This window comes from Choloepus didactylus, chromosome 4 (genome assembly GCF_015220235.1).
Source record: "Choloepus didactylus isolate mChoDid1 chromosome 4, mChoDid1.pri, whole genome shotgun sequence".
In the NCBI taxonomy this organism is placed as follows: Eukaryota; Metazoa; Chordata; class Mammalia; order Pilosa; family Megalonychidae; genus Choloepus; species Choloepus didactylus.
Window position 1 is genome coordinate 53,854,234 of NC_051310.1, and position 20,589 is coordinate 53,874,822.

Here is a 20,589-nt window from a genome sequence, read left to right on the forward strand (position 1 = left end):
TTGTGCCCACATGGTACTCATATCCTAAAGAAGTTCAAAAAGGCAAACAAATGAATTTAAGTGAAAAGTTTCATAGACAAAGTTTTATTTTGTGGCTTTATCATAAACAGAATATAAATTTAATTTGTTCTGCATTAAAAAAACACACTCCCTTTTATCTGATAGTTTAGAAGGGCTACTATTACAGTTTTGTAGGTTGTATATACAGGCGGGAACCCTTCACTTTATGGACTTCTTGCATTTGTGTACTACGAAAACCTTCCAGCAGATGGCAATAAAGAGCAGAAAGGATACCTTTTTTTTTCATTTGCACACAAGCGCTATACAGGATAATGGCAATCCTGTAGTTCAGAATAGTTTTTTTTCTTGAAGGGAGGGAAATTTTTGTATGAGAATCATATTTCTTAAATTACATGGAAAAACATACAAAGGTGGAAAAGAAGTAAAAGCAGAATAAAATATATTCACCTACACCCCACAAAACAGGCCAAGTATTAGTTTGTGATGTCTTTGAAAATGGTCTCAGCTTTGTGGAAAGATCCTGGGTGAACAGCAGTGTATTTCTATGAGACACTGGTACACACTTAGAAGGACAGATAGTACAGCACAAACTAGGGTATATGCCTTGTCAACTCACCTCTATTAAAACAGAATATTCCTAAGATGTTTACAAGAAAAGGTACTTCTAAATTAAAGAAAAACATCACTAAATTTTAAATAAAAATGATTTGGTAAAATAAACATTATCTTCAAATCAAACTTTGTAGTTTCAATCACATGGGATTAAAAACCTAGATGATTTACTATGAATCTCCCACACAATTGGAGTTTTATTATTTATTTGTATTATTGATTTTTTTAAAAAATCAGTGAGCCTCAAAATTGAGCACTTTCTATTTTATTTGACAGAGGTGAGCTGTTTGGCATATTGGTGGGAGCACTTCTGGTACCTGATTTTCCTTCGCTGTTTGGTGTCTTAGACAAACCATATGGCATGTTCGGTGAAAGGGCAGATTTTAAAGGAGGTCGTCCACGTTTTGACTTCTGTCTCTCCTCATCCCTCTTTTCATCATCTTCTTTATTCTGGGCAAGAACAACAAAATGTATGAGGGGGGCCAGTGCTTACAAAAATGAACCTATCTTTTCGCCAAGGTAAACTAAAACTCAAAAGGTTAGATATTTTATATGTCAACTTCTAATCTGAGCTTATAGAAAAAGTAAAAACATTTTTCTAACATATTTTATATTTATATTACAATTTGTAATTCTGCAATTATATTGTATATTAGAAAGCTGTATAACTACTCAGCACTCCCCCATGTTCCTTACTATCCTATGGAAAAGAAAGATATCTGGAGAGACAAAACACTAGGCTAGTCTATATGGCACAGGCTGAAAATTGAGAGTGTGGGTGAGGGTACAATACACCAGCAGACATATAGCTTCAAATTTCAGTATTAGTTTCTAGAACATTTAAAAATCAGAATTCACATTTTAAAAATCCAGACATCTCAAAAAATCCTAAGATCTGGCAGCCCTGGGTCTGTATTCCCACAATGGAGCTGGTTGGTTCCACCCTCTCTAGATGAAAAATCCATGTCCTCTAGTTTGTCACTATCAGTCTTATTTTACCTTTTTCCTATATAGCCTTTATAGGCATTTGAGCTTGAAACCCCTGACCTAGGATTCACTGTTTTTCATCTTTTCTGAGAATCTGGTAATATGGTTTGAAATTTTAGCTCTTTAGCTTCTTCTGGGTTACAACACAGAAAATCACAATTATCTTAAAAGAGTCAAGATGATTATTACAATGAGAAAACAAGGTTTATAAAAACATACAATACCATTTGAATAATTCCTATACCTATCAAATAAAGGATATGAATCTATGAACATACTTTAGCTTTTTTCTTCTGTTTTTTCTTTGGTCCACCTTTGTCCAAAGGCCAGATTATCCTATCAGCTTTCACCCACTCATCATACCTTAAAATAAAGAATATGTAAAGATTTCACAATAGTATTCTGTTGAAATATATTTACCAAATAAAAACAACAGTGCGATGGACTAAAGAGTGTGTTTCTAGTATTGGCAGACATGTGAAAGGCACAGGGACTGGTTTGCTAGTAATGTGTGCCAGCCACTGCATTAAGTGCTTGGTATACCTATTGCCAAGAGGGCAAAGGTAGAGAATTCCTTAGTGTAAACAGGCTTAGAGGAGAAGCTGAGCAAAAATACTGTTTTAACAGATTCAAGACTATGTGAGTTGCTTCCAACCCCCACCCTCACCCCCACCCCCAACTCCTACAGATCTGAGCTTATGGAAATAAGCTGACTCTTAACTGGGATTCATTCTATTGTTCAAAATAATGCAAAGCTAAGTCAGATAAATTCAAATTTGCAGTACTGTCAGTTCTAATCACCCAGATTATTTTATCAAGTCCTCTTCAACTCTCTTTTCCTCCCTAGAACTTTCTCTAGCCTCTAATATTTCTAATCAAATTTTATTCTGAACTATGTCACCTCTGAGATTTTAGAGGTTTAGAGTTTTCAGAGATACTTCATTTCCTTTAAGTTTATTCTGTTTGGCTTGAGATACAAACTTGAACTCCTCACTTTCCCTGTACCTTTTCCCAAAAAGTTGACCTCAATTTTGAATTTCAATATAGTAAGTCCAAGTTATTAGTCAGAGCAAATAAAAAACTAAAAATTAGCCAGAGAACTAAAAAACATTTCTAACATTATGTAAATATATAGCTTATAGAGCTCAATCAAAAATAAAAATCCGAATAAGTAAAAAAACTACAGGTGGTCCTCACTTTTGATGGCACTGTGTTAACAGAAACTCGTGCATATGGAAACCTTGCCCTTGTTTTGTATCTTGGTTACCAACTGAACCGTGCAAAGTGAGGACAGAGTTCTAATATGTGGGGGTTTCAGTTAGCACTGCACCATGACTCCCTGTACTATGGTTTGAAAATTGTCTCCTCCTGGATTAACCCAATATCCCAAACTGCTAAAACAGAACCATCTATGAGCATTTTATCAAGCTTTTAAGCATCTGAGTCTCTTGCTTACCTGATTCAGAAATATTAATTCATTTGGAAATTAATTATTTTGCACTGAGGGCCTACTAATACAATAGGCACTGCATCAAGAAATATGTTGAGAAAAATAAAGAAGACAAAACCCTTGACCTGAAGCAACTCACAGTCTGATGTGAAAGACAGATATACAGTAAGATCAAGTATAAGCTGATGAATACAATAAAAGTTTTGTATCTGGCCAGAGCTAAACAGAAGAAATAACTCTACTCAATTCCAGAATTCCACAGTGAGTGATGGAGAAGCACAAGCCTGATCTGAACCATGCCTGGTCCAGGCTACACTGTCCTGGTCAATGCACTACCTCACACAGATAATTCAATCTCAACTAGAGACCAGAACTCCCTTTACACTTGCAAATGCTCTCGTTTTAGAAATCAGACTAGATTTTCTAGAAACTATAATGGTACTGTCTCATTGAGCAGGTCAGAATTATATTTGCTTTTAGGGGGACAGGAAGACAATGAAAAATCATGTGAGTAACCAGTTGGGGAACTAGTTAGGAAGGTAACTAGTTAGGAAGAACCAGAGCATATAATAAATTGACTGTTGAGCAGAGTCATAGAGCAAAACATGAAAAAGATAACAATGATGTTAGGGAGGAGAAATCCTAGAAAGCAGAATGCAGGCACACACAAAGATGGCAAATAAGAGTGGATGGCTGTGGGCTGAATAAAATCTGAGACAAAGGGAAGGCTCATGTGCTGCCACTAATTCAACAACATAATATAAAGAGAAAAATGATTTTAAGTTCAGTAAATTCACAGCCTTTAAAATGATGAAAGAGAAAAGAAACCAAATTCTCCCTCACTAAAGAAAACAGTTAACATTTACTGAGCACTTTACTAAGTGCCAGATGTTGTTTCTATGCACTTGACATGTTAATACGGGTGTCACTATTTCTCACAACATCTCTAAGTAGGTACTTTATTTTCCTCAATTTAGAGATAAGGAGGAAATTGAAGCATAACAGCACAGCTGTAGCATGGAAGGAAACCTTGGAGCAGTCTGGCTCCAAATAAATACAGAGATATTTAACACAAAAGACTTTCTGAGGGAGAGAGAGAGAAGTAGCCCCTGACATCCAGGAGCTGGCCTGGTACTACCAGCTGGGCCTCGGTGTTGCTACAACCTGATCTGGCTCTCTCAGCTTGGCCGTGATGTTCTCCTATTGAACAATTTCACAGAACATCAACATCAGACCAGGCCACTCCATGACCATGATGCATCAAGACAAAAAGCAAGAACACTCCCTAATCACGTCTAAACATAGAGAAGCGGAACATTGTCCAAGCCCCAAAAATGACCAAACACTCTCCTTTCCTGACTAATATGAGTGAATGCTGTTTCTCTACCTATTACAATGCTAGCCTTGATGTAGGCTTCCCTCTTCCTAGATAAAATTTATTAAAATAACCAATCATAGAAGTACCTGTTTCCTGATAGCATCCAAAGCCTCACTTCCCCCAAATCACCTAACAGAAGCTCAAATCTAAGTCCTAACACTCTTTTTGTATGAATCAACCTATTTAGATTTATTAAAATGCTTGACACAGTTTTGATTTATGGTAAACAAAACAAAAATAATTTAAAAAACTGTTGGAATCTCTGGTCCCAAGTTCCTGCCCGTGTTCTGCTGAAGGTTTCTGCAGAATCCTGGGCTACTGCTGCTCTTCAGGTGGTGCCCCACACATTCACTGCTTTGTCTGAGACATACCAGGGGTCCCCATGGTGTATGTTTTCTCATACTGAAAATGAATAATAAACTCAATTTGTTCAACTATAGGTGTGCTTCTGGTGGAATACAGCTGGAAGAACTGTCATAGCTAGTAAAAGAGTGAAAATGTAGAGGACTTGTAAAATTCAGAATCAAGGTGAGCACTGCAAATGTATGCTATCTGCTTTAGTCCTTCACAACATTAACTTGATCTTTTTCTCACCACTGGAAGAAATTTTCAATGGTAAGAACATACTTTCTTGCTTACCTGACATTCCATCCATAGTAATGTACCAAGTATAAAACTTCTCCATCATCAATTTCAGTGCTTTTAATACTGGCTTCATAAATTTTCTGCGTTTTTCCTCGTCCATATTTTACTTTTACTTTGGTTCCTGTTAAGCAGGGTTCCATGTCTTCCTCATCTTCCTCCCCTTCAGAATCACATTTGCTTTCAGTTTCTTCCCTGCAATAAGTTTTAACATTGATAATGCCACTCATAACTTAATGGAGAACAAAATAATATATGATAACCCAACGTGCAGAATATTCACAAACTAAGCATTACCTCAATAGCGTGTCAGTGGAGGAGGAGGAGAAGAAGGAGGAGAAGGAGAAGATTTTTATGGACTACTTACTAAGGAATTTATTTATTATGTAATGGTGCACTGTACCAAAAATAAAATTCATACTTCTTAAAGCCCAATCACAGTCACAGTTAATGATGAGGTGAAGTCTCACAAATTACTTTTGATAAAATAAAATGAGTACAATATTCTCTGAAAAAGTCATTAGGATTCATACCCAAGTGCCACCGTATAAGTGAAAATGATCTACAGATATTTTGTATCCTGCCACTAAACTGTCTTTAATCCAATTAATTATTACTTTCTGCTCAATTCAGAATGATTCTTAGTAAGAGTCTAGTTTTATGGTGGGCAAAATAACAAAAAGGTCTATCTACATTATTAAACCATGTCTTTTAAGTTAGTTTATATTTCATAGGTTTCCCCATCCCCCCTACAAAAAAAACAAAAGGAATTTGAATATTAGTCACTTGCTGAAACTGTAGGAGAGCACTCGGATTACAAAGCTTTACATATCTTGTGTTGGTTACTAGAGTTTTTATTCATCTCTCAGCAGCTTTTCTTTGTTTCGATAATCAAGTATAAAAAGATTCATGCAGAGAGGTCTAACAATATTTTTAAATATTTTTATGATAAAACATTCTATATTAACCCTGCAAAGATGCAGAACAGATCATTCTTGTGTCACAAGAATTTCAAAAACTTAACAAGAGGTACTGTGTTCTAGAGTAAGTACAAATTATTTTGGTGACCACTATGGGACCTAACACGAAGAAGCTTTGACAACCCACTGGGAGTGGGTATGTTTTCTCTCCAAGGGCACCTCCCAATTATAACCTCATGTGGTCATCTCAAAATACTGTAAGAAAAACTATTTATAACAGAAATATATATAGATTAAAAAGTTTCCTCATTTCCATGATTCCTGATATAGAATAATAATACAGACTATGTTTGTTGTCTTTATATTCACTTCTTAATTAACAAAAGAGAATACAGATTTTCATACTCAAATCTGTGAAATTTTCTCTCTAAAGCCATTCTTTCTCTTTATATATCAATTATATAACTTTATAAATTGTGTTATTTATAGATATACATGCATTATATACATACTTTGATGCTTATTTGTAACAACACTTCAACTATAACTAGCCCCTACGTTTTACGTAGTTCACCTTTGCTTACATTTATTGTCCAAATATTTAAAATTCTATACCCACATCATTATTCTTCAATTATTGCCTCTACCTAATCCTAATTATATTTTACTACAGAACTTTCTTTATTCACTAACCTAGTTCAAATGTAATTGTGATAGCTCTTGTACCTATTGGTATTGAATCACAAAATAATCTCTCCCACCCACTAATCATTCTATTTTTCCAACTACTTTCTCAATGATTAATTTTGACACTGGTATCAACCACAAGTTGGTTGCAGCAAGCCACTTTTCCCAAATTTTAACAACTCAAATATCTAGAAAATGTAGCATCATATAATAACACAGGTGAAAAGTAATTATGGAGGATAGTTTATATCACAAGTAAGTGTGTTACGTTGTTGCTGATTTAAATTCATTTTTTTAGTAGTATCTCAAAAATTAGTAAGTCCATTTGACAACACTTATTTACAGAAATGGCCAACTAAATAACAAGGTCTGACATTACACTGATCTAGCTAAACTACCTAATCTTTGGTTATTTTTAAGTCAATTCAGACCATACACGTACAATACATGGGGTAAAAAAATACAGTTTTAACTCAACAGCAAACAGATGGACACTAAAAAGCTGAAATTTCTTGGTGTGATGTGGGGCAAACTAGAATCAGGGGTGCATGCCACTTACTCAAATACAGTAACTTGAAAAAGAAAAATGTCTTAGATAAAGCTAACACACAGAAACATCTGCTAGTACTGTGCACCCATGTGTTTGTTAGCTTTCCCACATTGTACCTTTTTTAAAATGGATTTTTTGCTGTCGCTGTTTCCTCTTGTCCACTTCCTCCATTTTTCTCCAGCTCCCTTCCCTGCTGTCAACTGCAGGACCTTTCTTTTGACTGGGTGGCGCAGCCTTCTTTGAGGCCACTGTTTAGGGCACAAGTGCTATTAAAATGGTGCGACCAGTATATTCTCCAATTCCGAAAGGCGATACACATCATCTTCACAATGTGTCTCACCTTCATTAGACAAGAGGAACGGAAGTCCCAATAAGAAAACATTCCCTCAAACCTGAACCTCTAAGCAGGAACAAAGCTGCTGCACCCCAGACAGATGACTCTGGAGAACAAACGTAAGATAATATACCTCTCTTGGCTTTTCTCTTCCTCTTCATCTGAGTCTTTGTCAGAATCCTCCTGCTTTTTAATCTTCTTCTCTTTTTGCTTTGGTGTATTTTTTCTCCCCAGGAGGAGCTCATTTTCTTTTTTCTCTGCAGTTTCATAGTCATCATCTACATCCCTATTTTCTGTATCGTCATCTTTTAGTTTGTCTTCTGTTTTCTCCTCTTCAATTTCCTTTTTAATAGAATTTGCATCTCGAGCAATTCTCCTTCGTCCCTAGCAGAGGGAATAAAAGCTTTGAAACAGCAATCATCACAAAGAGAAAAGAAGCAGAAAAAGGTAATTTTTTAAACTTTCACAGCAATGACAAGTCTTCTCTCTCGCTTATGATATGACCTTGACAACCAATCAATGCATATGTACTTTTCTCTTCCTCTCTAAAGTATGAGAATAACTAATATAAATTATGTCCAGGTCTACTAAGATCTTTGCCTATACATTGCAAAAGAAATTAAAAAAAAAAATTCTCCAATGTTTACTACATTGTTTTATCTCACCTTTAATACTTGACTACAATAAAAATTTTAAAAGAATAATCTAAATGTCAATGATAAAAGCTGTTAATAATAATTTTTTAAAAGTTAACTCACTAGGGATGAGCTTGGCCCTGGCATCGTGGGATTGAGAAAGCCTTCTTGGACCGAAAAGGGGAAGAGAAATGAAACAAAGTAAGGTTCCAGTGGGTGAGAGATTTCAAACAGATTCAAGAGGTCATTCTGGAGGTTATTCTTATGTGTTATATAGATATCCCTTTTTAGTTTTAGTGTATTGGAATAGCTAGAAGGAAAAACCTGAAACTGTTGAACTGCAACCCAATAGCCTTGATTCTTGTAGAATCAACTATAGCTTACACTGTGTGACTGTGAAAACCTGTGGCGAGACTCCTTTTACCCAGTGCATGGACAGATGAGTAGAAAAATGAGGACAAAAAGTAAATGAATAATAGGGAGGGAAGGAGGGTATGGGATGCTTTGGGTGTTCTTGTTTACTTTTATTTTTATTTTTATTCTTATTCTTGTTTTGTGTGGTAATGAAAATGTTCAAAAATTGATTGTGGTAATAAATGCATTATATAATGGTATTGTGAACAACTGACTGTACACTGTGGATGACTATATGGTTTGTGAACATATCTCAATAAAACTGAATTAAAAAAAAAAAAGGTAAGCAGCTAAGTTGGGGACTCTTTAAAAGCTCTGTGGTCACTTCTGGTTCTACTGTTTATTAAGACAAAACTTACATTATTTGCTATTACGTAATATTGTAAAGGGATTCAATTGCATCAATGGCCAAGAGGTAGGCAGATTTTCTGGGATGAGTATTTGGGGAGCTCACTGGGCCAACAGTAACTTTTATCTCTGGTATGTTCTATTCAGCCTCCTGCCAAAAACTCAATGGACCATGAAACAGGTGTGTCTTCTCCCTATCTCCTAAATTCTTCTTCAAATCAACCTCTACAAAGTGGCAGAATTCCCCTCTACTTGGAATAAAGTAAGGGTAAAAAAATAATAATAATAAAATAAAAGAGAGCCTGTGGCCTAGGAAGCACAGAATACTTCATAATTAATACCTCAGTATAATAAATGTTTCCCTAGTTCCCATGTGCTATTTATACTTCAAAGGCCAAAAAAAAAGAAGAAATTTATATTCCTTATTACAAAGCACTAGAATGGGAGTTCTATGAGGGCAGGGACTTTGTCTTATTCACTTCTGAATCCTCAATCTAGACTGTGCCTGCCACATAGCAAGTGCTCTTTAAATACTTGTAGGTAAATGAATGAAAGCAATTGTTTTCTATCAAAATTTGAATTTAAGTCTGTATACTTTTGACCCAAAAATGGCTTATATATTCACATAAATTCATAGGATATTTTATGAATTTATATTTTACATTTATGACAACACTTTTTGCAATATTAAAAAATTGGAGCAAATCTTAGGAAGGTAAATCTGTGGTACATCCATATTATGAGTACTTTCAGATGTTTTACATAGGATGAGGTAGATCTTTATGTAGTGACAAGAAAGTGTGTCTACAATGTACTCGCTGAATGAAAATAGAAATAGAATATAAATAATACAATTACTTTTTTAAGTAAAAAGAAAACATGACTAGCATACCTGTTATATAGATAGAAAATATTTAGATAGATGATAAATGAGAGGGGGTGGAAAGAAAGAGAGGGACAAAAAAAGAGAGACAGAGAGAGAGAGGGAAAGAGATAGGGGATGGTCAGGTCATTGCCAATAGTTAGACCTCAGGGAAATGAGTATGGTAGAGAGAAGGAGGGGCACACTACCACTTTTTCCTTTATACCTGTCTACAAAATTTGCAAAAAGCACACACTTCTTTAAAAAAAAATCCAATAAGACTGTAGATATGTTTTTAAAATGCATTCTGCTACTTTTTTTACTACTCAGGTAAAAAAAAAAAAGAATAAAATATATCGAAATATTAACACCGCAGTTCACTCCGGGATGGACATTATAAATGGATTCTTTTTTATTCTTTTCTGATTATACTGATCATGTATAATTTTTTAGAAGAAAAATGCCAATTTTTAAAAAAGCAATAAACTTATTAAACACATCATCTCCCCTCACCTATTCCTATATCTATTATTTAGTAATAGAAAAGCTAAAACAACTAAATATCCATATTTAATCACCTAAATAATACACATACATACTTCCAGAGATTAAAGGAAAAAATGCTGGGGATGACTACACTTAATAACATTTTTCCACATAAAGTTCCAGTTACTGGTTTTCACTTGCCAACTTACTTTAAACACCGAATTTTATAAAAACAGACTATAGGTATTGAAATAGATTCTAGCACTTCAATTCAGCTATATATATACGGAACTTTTTGAGTATGGAATTTACAAAGATTTTATCTACTGTACTTGTTATAAAATGGAGAGTTAAAAGAAAGGTTTCTGAGCAATTAAGTAAAGACAAGAAGCAATCACTAGGACCCAATATGCTTCCCTTAAAAAAAAAATGAATTTCTTCTTTGAAAAGGTGAAATATTTTCTTTCTCTTTCTAATTTATATAAGTCTTTCTACTCTTTTGGGATATTTTAATATTTCTTTTTTCTTCTCCTTTGAGGTATCCTCCACAATCTTACAATTCTAAGATTCCCTTTTCCTTCAAGCTGATAGCTAAGTAAATTTCTAGATTATATGACACTATTTATAGTGTATAAGAAGATATCCATCTCAGTCTTTCATAAACTTTAGTATTGACACTAAGGAGCACACATTTCCAATGTACTAAAAATACAGATTCAGTGCTGACAGAAGTCTATAGATTTTTGTTTCTAGGATACTTTTATGATAGACATCCAGGTTTTCCTTTAATCTCAGCATAAACATACTGATCAAACCACACTGCTTTCTGTCCATCATATAATCAAAAAACTGCAGAACTTTCAAGTTAGAAGAGATTTAAGAGATCACATATTTCCAAATTAGCTTACTCAGAGAATTTCAATCCAAATTGCACAGGAAGCTAGTAGCAGAAGATACATAACAAAACCCTTAGAAAGGTTCAAAGCCTTTGACCCAGTCATAGCAAAGTTATAGACAGAGGCATGGTCACCCCAGCATTATTAGTGAAAAATCGGAGGCAATATATAATGCACAAAAACAAAGAAATAAACAGCTTGATACTCTCGTAAAATGATATATTCAACAATTATTAAAATAATTTTTTCAAAAAATTGGCACATTATTCTCATGAGCATTCTTCTACTTAAAATATAAAAATCTGACTATAAATACTATACTGTTACTTACATCACTTAAAAATTGAAATCAAACTCATTAAAATGTTACTTTCTAGATCGTAGGTTAAGGATGGTGTGCCAGTTTGGATGTATTATGTCCCCCAAAACGGCATGTTCTTTGATACAATCTTGTGGGTGCACACATATTAGTGTTGATTAGGTTGGAACCTTCTGATTGAGTGTTTCCATGGAGATGTGACCCACCCAACTATGAGTGGCACCTTTCATCAAGGTGTGACCTCTTGATTGAATGTTTCCATGGAAATGTGGCTTTGCCCATTGAGGGTGGGTCTTGATTAGTTCACTGGAGTCCTATAAAAAGAGCTCACAAACAAAGGGACCTCAGAGCAGCTGAGACAGACATTTTAAAGATGGCCATTGCCTTGGGAAGACTGTTGCTCCAAAGGAGAGGCTAGGCCTCCCTATAATTGTGCCTAAGAGCCTCCTCCCAAATGCCTCTTTGTTGCTCAGATGTGGCCCTCTCCTAGCTAACACAACTTGAAAGGTGAAATCACTGCCCTCCCCACTACGTGGGATCAGACATCCAGAGGAGTGAATCTCCCTGGCAACGTGGAATATGACTCCCGGGGAGGAATGCAGACCCTGCATCGTGGGATGGAGAACATCTTCCTGACCAAAAGGGGGATGTGAATGGAAATGAAATAAACTTCAGTGGCAGAGAGATTCCAAAAGGAGCCGAAAGGTCACTCTGGTGGGCACTCTTATGCACAATATAGACAACCCTTTTTAGGTTCTAATGAATTGGGGTAGCTGGTGGTAGATATCTGAAACTATAAAACTACAACCCAGAACCCATGAATCTTGAAGACAATTGTATAAAAATGTAGCTTATGAGAGGTGACAATGGGATTGGGAAAGCCATAAAGACCACACTCCCCTTTGTCTAGTTTATGGATGGATGAGTAGAAAAATAGGGGAAGGAAACAAACAAACAAACAGACAAAGGCACCCAGTGTTCTTTTTTACTTTAATTGCTCTTTTTCACTTTAATTATTATTCTTGTTATTTTTGTGTGTATGGTAATGAAGGTGTCAGGGATTGATTTTGGTGATGAATGTACAACTATGTAATGGTACTGTGAACAATCGAGTGTACGATTTGTTTTGTATGACTGTGTGGTATTGAATATATCTCAATAAAATGAATATTAAATAAATAAATAAATAAATAAATAAATAAATAAATAAATAAAGATGGCCATTGGAAGCTGACGCAGACATTTTGGAGTATGCCATTTTGAAACACCACCTGGGAGCAAGCAGACACCAGCAATGTGCCTTCCCAGCTAACAGAGGTTTTCCGGATGCCAATGGCCTTTCTCCAGTGAAGGTACCCTATGGCTGATGCCTTACCTCAGACACTTTATGGCCTTAAGACCTTAACTTTGTAACCAAATAAACCTCCTTTACAAAAGCCAATCCATTTCTGGTATTTTGCATAACGGCAGCATTAGCAAACCAGAACAGATGGTTTTTAAATTTCCTTGTTTATACACTCCTCCCTCTCTATAGTTTCCAAGTTATAAAAAAGAAGTTAGTAACACAGCCTTGAACCCAGGTCTACTGTCAGTGTTCAGTGTTCCCTGTACCATACTATGCTATCTTTAAGATGAATCACTATCTTATTTTAAGCATCAGAGGAAAAAGAAAGCTTTTTATTGCTCTATAAAGAGAAATAATTTAAAAAAATTGATTATCCTTCATAAAAAATATCAAATACTTAATTTTGTATTCACTTTACTATAAGTGAATAAAGATACTTATTTTTCTAAAATGCCTCCTCAAAGTATGTTTTTTTATTCCAGTCAGCTTTCTGATTCTTTAAAAAGAGGAAAAAAAGACAGATTTGCAACAACGTTTAACTTCAAAAACAATTTGGATATTTCGTGAAGGCACTAGAAGTTTCCACTTACTACACTTAAAAGAATAATAATCAGAACAGAAAATTTTTAAAAATGGTTTCTGAACCTTCTCTTTCACTAAATGACCTCACTAAAAATAAATATAATAACTGAACTTCTTTGATAGTTCTCATTCTATTTAATAAGTACTATCATTTGACAATGATCAGAATGGTGGATGACAATTCCTGCAAAGAAGTTACATCCTAATAGAAAAGAAGAATAGAGGAAGAAGATAAAACCAGTGTATCTATGACTAGAAAATAAGACAGAGCATAAAATAACTGCCACAAGAGCTGAACAGTGAGTGTAGTGGTTTGAAGCTGTATGTTCCCAAGAAAAATAGGTTCTTAAATCTAATCCATTCCTGTGGATGTGAACCCATTGTAAGTAGGATCTTACAATGATGAGGCTACTTTGGTTAAGGTGTGACCCACCTGTGCGGGTTTGAATCTTTTATGTACCCCACAAAAGCCATGTTCTTTTAATCCAATCTTGTGGATGCAGACTTATTGTGGGTGGGATCTTTTGATTAGGTTGTTTCCGTGGAGATGTGACTCACCCAGTTGTAGGCGGTACCTTTTGATTAGATTATTTCCATGGAGATGTAACCCTGCCCATTCAAGGTGGGTCTTAGTTTACTGGAGTCCTTAAGAGAGCTCAGGGGGGAGACAGAGAGAGAGCTCAGAACCAACACAGACCCAGATGCTTGGAGATGCAGGCAGAAAGACGTTTGGAGATGATAAGCTAAGAAACGAAGCCCAGAGTTTGCCCCGGAGGAACCAAGTGAGAACCCACAGACACTTAAAGAGAAAGCCACTGGAGTCAGAAGCTGAAAGCAATGCAACCTGGGAGCAAAGGACCAGAAATACCAGACACATGCCCTCCCATGTGATGAAGGTGTTCCAAATGCCATCGGCCTTTCTTTAGTGAAGGTATCCTCTTGTTGATGCCTTAGTTTGGACACTTTTATGGTCTTAGAACTGTAAATATGCAATCTAATAAATCCCCATTGAAAAAGCCAATCCATTTCTGATATACTGTACTTTGGCAGCTTTAGCAAACTAGAAACACCTCACTCAGGACAGGTCTAAATCCTATTACTAGAGTCCTTTATGAACAGAAGCAAGACAAAGAGAAAAAGCCATGGAAGCAAGAAGCTGAAACCAACACCTGGAAAAGAAGGGAGAAACTAGCAGGCACCGCCATGTGCCTTGCCAGGTGTCAGAGAAGCCAACGATCGCCGGCAACCAGTCTTCAGGAAGAAAGCATTGCCCTGATGAAGACTTGATTTGGACATTTTCTCAGCCTTAAAGTGCAAGCTAATAAATTCCCATTGTTTAAGCCAATCCTTTTCATGGTATCTGCTTTAAACAGCCTAGGAAACTAAAACAGTGTGCTATGGCATTATAAAGTCAAGATACCATCTGGTTGGGGTCATAGGTACTAATAGTATAGAGGGGAGGAGATTCATTCATTCAGTAATATTTATTAAGGACCTGCTAGGTGCTTAGGATCTGTCAACATAATAAACAATCGTGCTTGCCCTCATGGAGTATAATTCTAGTGAAGGGTGAGAGGAATGAGAAAATAAATAATAAGCAGAATAAATAAGCAAATTGTAGATAAGATGAGTTAACATTAGCGGGACTGAGTGTGCTGAAAAGAGGAAGTTTCGATTATAGATAAGGTAACATTTGGCAACAGACTTGAAGAAAGTGAATATTTCAGACTGATCCCAAATGAGAATAATTTGAATGGACATAAATAGAAAATAATAGGAGGAAGGGTTTTTTGCAAAGAGGAAATAATGTGTGATATATTTAGAAAACAGCAATAAGGTGTGTCTGACTGAAGCATACTTAACTACTGAGAAATGAACCAGAAAGTTAGGCCATGGGCCATACTGTCAAGGGCCTGAAATATCAGTGGGCAAAATTACCCTATGCTTGGCTTTAATAACATAGGTTTATATAGGTGATGGGCACATGGGGATTCCTTGTAATACATCTGTGTATACCTGGTAATGTCCACAATAAATTTCTTTTTTAAAGTAATTCTGAAAATAAACCAGATAAAACTAGCACTAATGACTTACCCTTGGAGATTTTAATTCTGTTTCTTCTCTTTCACTTTCACTGTTTGAATCAATATTTTCATCAGGTTCACTCTTTACTTCTACTAGAGGCATTTCTTGATCTACTTTTAAAGCCTCTTCCATTGATTCTTCTAAGTCTTTTTTTTCTTCTTTTACTTTTGGTTCATGGTGGTGAATAGTTCTGAATTGAATATTTGCTGAACGGCAGTACTCTTCAAAACCATAGAGATACCTAAACAAACAATATTTCAAGAAATCTTACACACACACTATTAAACATAACATACACATATTAAAAGTGCTTTATCTATGCTATTAATGTCTTGATGTTTTACACAGTTATTAACAAAAATACCATTCATAAAATAAAATGTCTTCCTAAGAAATGTGAGCTTGTGATAACCGAACACAACTATCATAGCTTTTGATAAGAAGGTTGTTCACTGTAAAAGATAGAGCTCTTTAACATATATCATAATATCACACTGTAAACCCTGCCTATATCCCTGATTTTGAAAAAGAAATCAGGACAACATTAGAAATGGGGTAATGCAGACAATGAGCTGAATCGGTTTCAATTGTAAGTATCTATTAACTAAATCTGTTTACAGACTCTCTAATGTTCTATGATTGATGAATTCTTGTTCAATTGTTAACAAATTAAATGGAAAATATTCTTAGTAAATATGTATTCTTTGATAAACAAACTATACTACTTACTTTCTATAAGCAGTTTTTACATTGTAGGAAGCAGCTGAATTCAAAATGGGAATGCCAAGGTCCATATAAATTTGCTTCCATACAGCACCACTATCAATCTGGAAAATTAAGTTTTTATTTATTAACATCTGCAAAGGGAAATAACCTTTACACTAATATTCTATACCCACTAAGAAAATGTATTTATTACCTTGCATAAAACAAGGCAATATTAGGCGATTTAACTTTTCATTACATTAATACACATTTCAAGGAGAAGTGTTACACTTACATTGTCACATCCACCCTGATGATAAACCAGTCGGAAGAGTTTGAAGAGATTGAGATCTTTATAGCCCAAAACAGGTGGTTTGTTGATTGGAGTACCTTTTTAATATCAGAGGGTAGAAATAAAACATTTATTCAACTGAAAAATGCTAATTTGAAAAGAAAGCTATCAACTTGTACTTTCCCAACTTCCATTAATTAGATGCATATAGCTCAAGAATTTTAAATTATATAAGACAACATAAAATAGTCACTATATTCTTTATACAGCTTTGCGGGGTTCATTAGATTCTAGGTGTTTTACTTCTAGAACTAATAAACTTACCTCTCTAATTTCCACTGAATTAGGTAAAACTGAATTAAACCTTGGGCCTGCAAGGTGTGGCCAACAATGTGGCTGGTTCAAGAAGCCTAGGCAAGAACCACCACACTGGGATGCCATGGCTTAGCACAAATGTTGAACCATTAGGAGTAATTTGAAGGATGACTTCTGAAGGCCACAGTATGAACAGGACCAACATATCTGAGAAGTTTTCAAGACTAATATAATGTCAAGAAGTATGATGATACATACACCAGTCCCTTTCTATTTCTAAAATATTATTATAATATTTTTAGTTTTATAAGTCCCAAGAAGACTAAATTTAATTATATTAAAACTATTTTTCTACACATTTCTACTCAAAATAGATAGCAATAGTTTGTTTTTATTCCAATATTTAACCATTGTCAAATGTAACTGATCCTTAGGGCTTTACTTGAAATTTACATCCATACACCCATGATACAAACAAAAACAGTGAATAAAGCTAAAATGTAAAACTATAAAAGTAACTACTTTTATATAATTAGCATGGAAATACCTCTGTCTTCCATAAACTTATAAAGCTGTTGGAGGAAGTTGTCCCTCTCTTCAGGATCAAGTTCTTCCTCAGGCTGTAAAAGTAAAACATATAAATGTATAGCACAATGAATAGGAAGAGATAAAATTTCTTTTTTTCTTTTTTCTGGGACCCAAATACAAGGGGTCAAATTTTAATGAAACTGCCAGTTCTGAATTTTCTCAAACTCCCTACACTGCAAGAGATGAAGCTGTATTTTGATACAGCTGATTTGATGAAACTATCATGATATACAATCTCTACCCTTCACCACATTTATTCCTCTAACCCTACCCCGTTCATACCAACATAGGGAAGGACATTAGCCAATAAGAAAAGACAGGAATGAGGAAGGGTATTAAGTTTTTCCTTACTTGGTATCTAGAAAAACAATCTATCAAAATATGTAGCCCATACAAATACACTGGAAGATGAGCAAAATAATAATAAAAGTATTCATTATATAGAAATAATCCATATACAAACATTATATTTTTGCTGTGGTTGAATGAATATAAACCAGGAGTTGCAAAGTCACAATGGTAGTGCTTTTTTGGTTTGGATGGCACAATGCTTTAAAGAAATTTAAATGCATTTAAGTGAGTCACAGAACTTCTATTTTGCTCCAAACCCCACTACTCTCTCTTGCCTCACACCAGCCTGCTTTTCTCATTTTGCCTTTCCCACATGGCCTCTGCAGATGACTTTGCAACCACTGAAAAAAACAGCAGTGAGAATTACTTCTCAGGGAAGGAAATTAGATACATAATTCTTCCTAAGAAAAACTCCTAATTCCTAAGAAGAAAGATTAATGGAAACACTCCTGTAAAAACAAATATTTCTAAAACTACAAATTACTATTTTTAAGTTTACTATTTTTTATATATTTTATGCAATTTTACTATTTTTTATATAAATTTTACTATTTATATAACCCTAGAGATTTCTTCCTATACTGTCAAGGTCTTGCTTTTAGGTAAAAAAATAAATAAATATATATATATATATATATATATATGGGTTATAGGCTTTAACAAAATATTCACTTTTCTGATAGACTCCTTCTAAACTAATGTTTGGGGAAATTCTTGCTTAATGTTTAGCAATTGTATAGAAAAACAAACACTGATATGTTTCTTCCATATAAATCATTAGAATTTAATTTCAGAGTACTACTTTTCTATGTTCTAAAAGAAGAATTCAGATTTTTATCTTTACAAAGCCATGTCTAAAGCAAAGGCAATAAATACTGAGTGTTCATTGTCCAGAGGCAATAGGCACTTTAAAATTACCTATCCTTCAAGAATTTTAATAGCTAATAACACAGCCAGGATCAATAAATGTGAAGTCAATTAAAATATACAGTAATAAAAAGCATGAGGCAATCAAGGGAAAGGAAGTAAAATCTTTTAGGACATCCTCTTTTTTTTCTTTTTCCTCTAGTACATTCATTCAGAATGATTTAGAACAATGGAATACTTCCCATTTTACCCAATGAAAAGAAACTTCAGACAAAGCTCTCATAAGCTTCAAAAATCAACAATTTACTGAGTTAATAATCACTACAAAATTAGTAGATGTCACTACTTAATGCTTACAAGAGACAGCAACTTTTTCCCCACATGCATTTAAAAATTCTTGCTTTTACACAGTTATGAAAACAACTGCCAGTGAGTTAGATCAAGAAAAACAATAAGCCAATAGCTCAAGAATCACCTAAAATATTAATTCAAGGGCTTCTCTAGGGGAAAACAAAAAACAAAAAAAAATGAAAAAAAAAACAGCTGTGCCAGACTGGCTCTATGCTTTTGCCTGTCCCTGTAATCACAATATTCATTCCTCAATCTAGAATCTCATTTCCAGTTTTTATGATCTTACAAATCAAATAAGACTATTGTATCTAACGCATGCAAAAACAATTTTTAAAAAGGCTCTGATTTAAAATCGATGTTTCTTTCAAAAATAATTAAACAAAATAAATCCATGAATTGCAAATTAGGTATATATTAAGATTGTACTAAATAAATATTTGATAAATTCTTAATGACTAAGACTATATTTTCATAGACAAAAATTGGTGGTTTAAGTGCATTTTCTTTAAAAAGTAGTGAATATCCAAGAATAATTTAAGTCCCATGAGAAACTATGTCCCTAAAACTTTTAGGTGCAGTTATCAGAAGTCAGAAAGGAAGGAAGGAAAGATTGATTCTGCTTACAAAGAAATGCGTGCTTGAGGAGAAATTTATTTTCCACAAAAAAAAAGATGAAGCTATGAACAAAGTTTTAAATTCACCTGATGGTGTTTACAAAAATTAAAAAATAGATTACAAAAATCTCTTATAAAGATAAGCAATTCTTCAGAATTATTCTTGGAAAGTAGCCCTGTTGCGAGTCACTTTAAAGTAAAACTGCGTATATTAGAAAACCCCCACAACTAGAAGAATCTGCCTTTCTGACTCTTGTTTGGGGGCTCATATTCGGTATCACTGCTTTCTCTGTCCATGGAATTTTCATACCCATAGCATCTCTCTCCTGGTCATGGGCCACAGTGTTTTGCATTACTGAAGGTGTAAGAGTGGGAGAGTGTTGTAACAATGGGAGGTAGAGGATCTACTACACTGCGCTTTAATAAGCCTTCTCCCCTTCATTTAGTCAAGCATGTAAAGAGTAATTATGTACCCAGCAAAAGGTCAGGGCAAGGAAAAGGATGAAAGACATGGGGATGTAACATGATCATAATTTCAATATATTTAAATTTTAGTTAGAATCAGTACACACTGCCTAGTATTATAATCTATCTATCTAGTTACATTATCAAATTATGAATTTTCTGACTTCAAGCACTTATGTCTTCAAATTAAGTTCAAACACTTACTGATGGCTACCATGAGTAAGGGACTGTGCAGAAACATTGTGGATTAATATAAGAAACACATGGTGCCTTCTACTTTCGGCTCTCTGAATCTAGCTGGGGGGAGGGAGAAGAAGAAATATAAAATAAACCAATACAACACAAGGTGACATGTTATAGTGAGGGAATGAATAGTTCTTCTGGAGATGGAGCGATGGCAGTGATATTAAAGAAAGCCTCAAATTGTGAATAGTATATAGCTCTGGAGCTGGAGCAAACATAAGCATGAGACTGCAAAGGCAGATTAT

The 20,589-nt window shown here is 34.7% G+C and overlaps 1 protein-coding gene across 3 annotated transcripts in view; it reads right to left on the reverse strand.

The window, feature by feature from the left end:
* Nucleotides 1-20,589, reverse strand: part of ARID4A (AT-rich interaction domain 4A) — an 87,822-nt gene that overhangs the window by 20,779 nt on the left and 46,454 nt on the right. For all 3 annotated transcript variants that reach the window (XR_005216316.1, XM_037832625.1, XM_037832624.1), the window contains 8 exons: nucleotides 17,413-17,485; nucleotides 16,554-16,648; nucleotides 16,283-16,380; nucleotides 15,563-15,794; nucleotides 7,715-7,965; nucleotides 5,088-5,285; nucleotides 1,899-1,983; nucleotides 951-1,083 (listed from right to left, as the gene is read on the reverse strand). Coding sequence is in view for 2 of the 3 variants with exons in the window: in XM_037832625.1 (XP_037688553.1) it covers nucleotides 951-1,083; nucleotides 1,899-1,983; nucleotides 5,088-5,285; nucleotides 7,715-7,965; nucleotides 15,563-15,794; nucleotides 16,283-16,380; nucleotides 16,554-16,648; nucleotides 17,413-17,485 (1,165 nt within the window). In the remaining variant the exon portion in view is untranslated. The remainder of the gene's footprint in view (nucleotides 1-950; nucleotides 1,084-1,898; nucleotides 1,984-5,087; nucleotides 5,286-7,714; nucleotides 7,966-15,562; nucleotides 15,795-16,282; nucleotides 16,381-16,553; nucleotides 16,649-17,412; nucleotides 17,486-20,589) is intronic.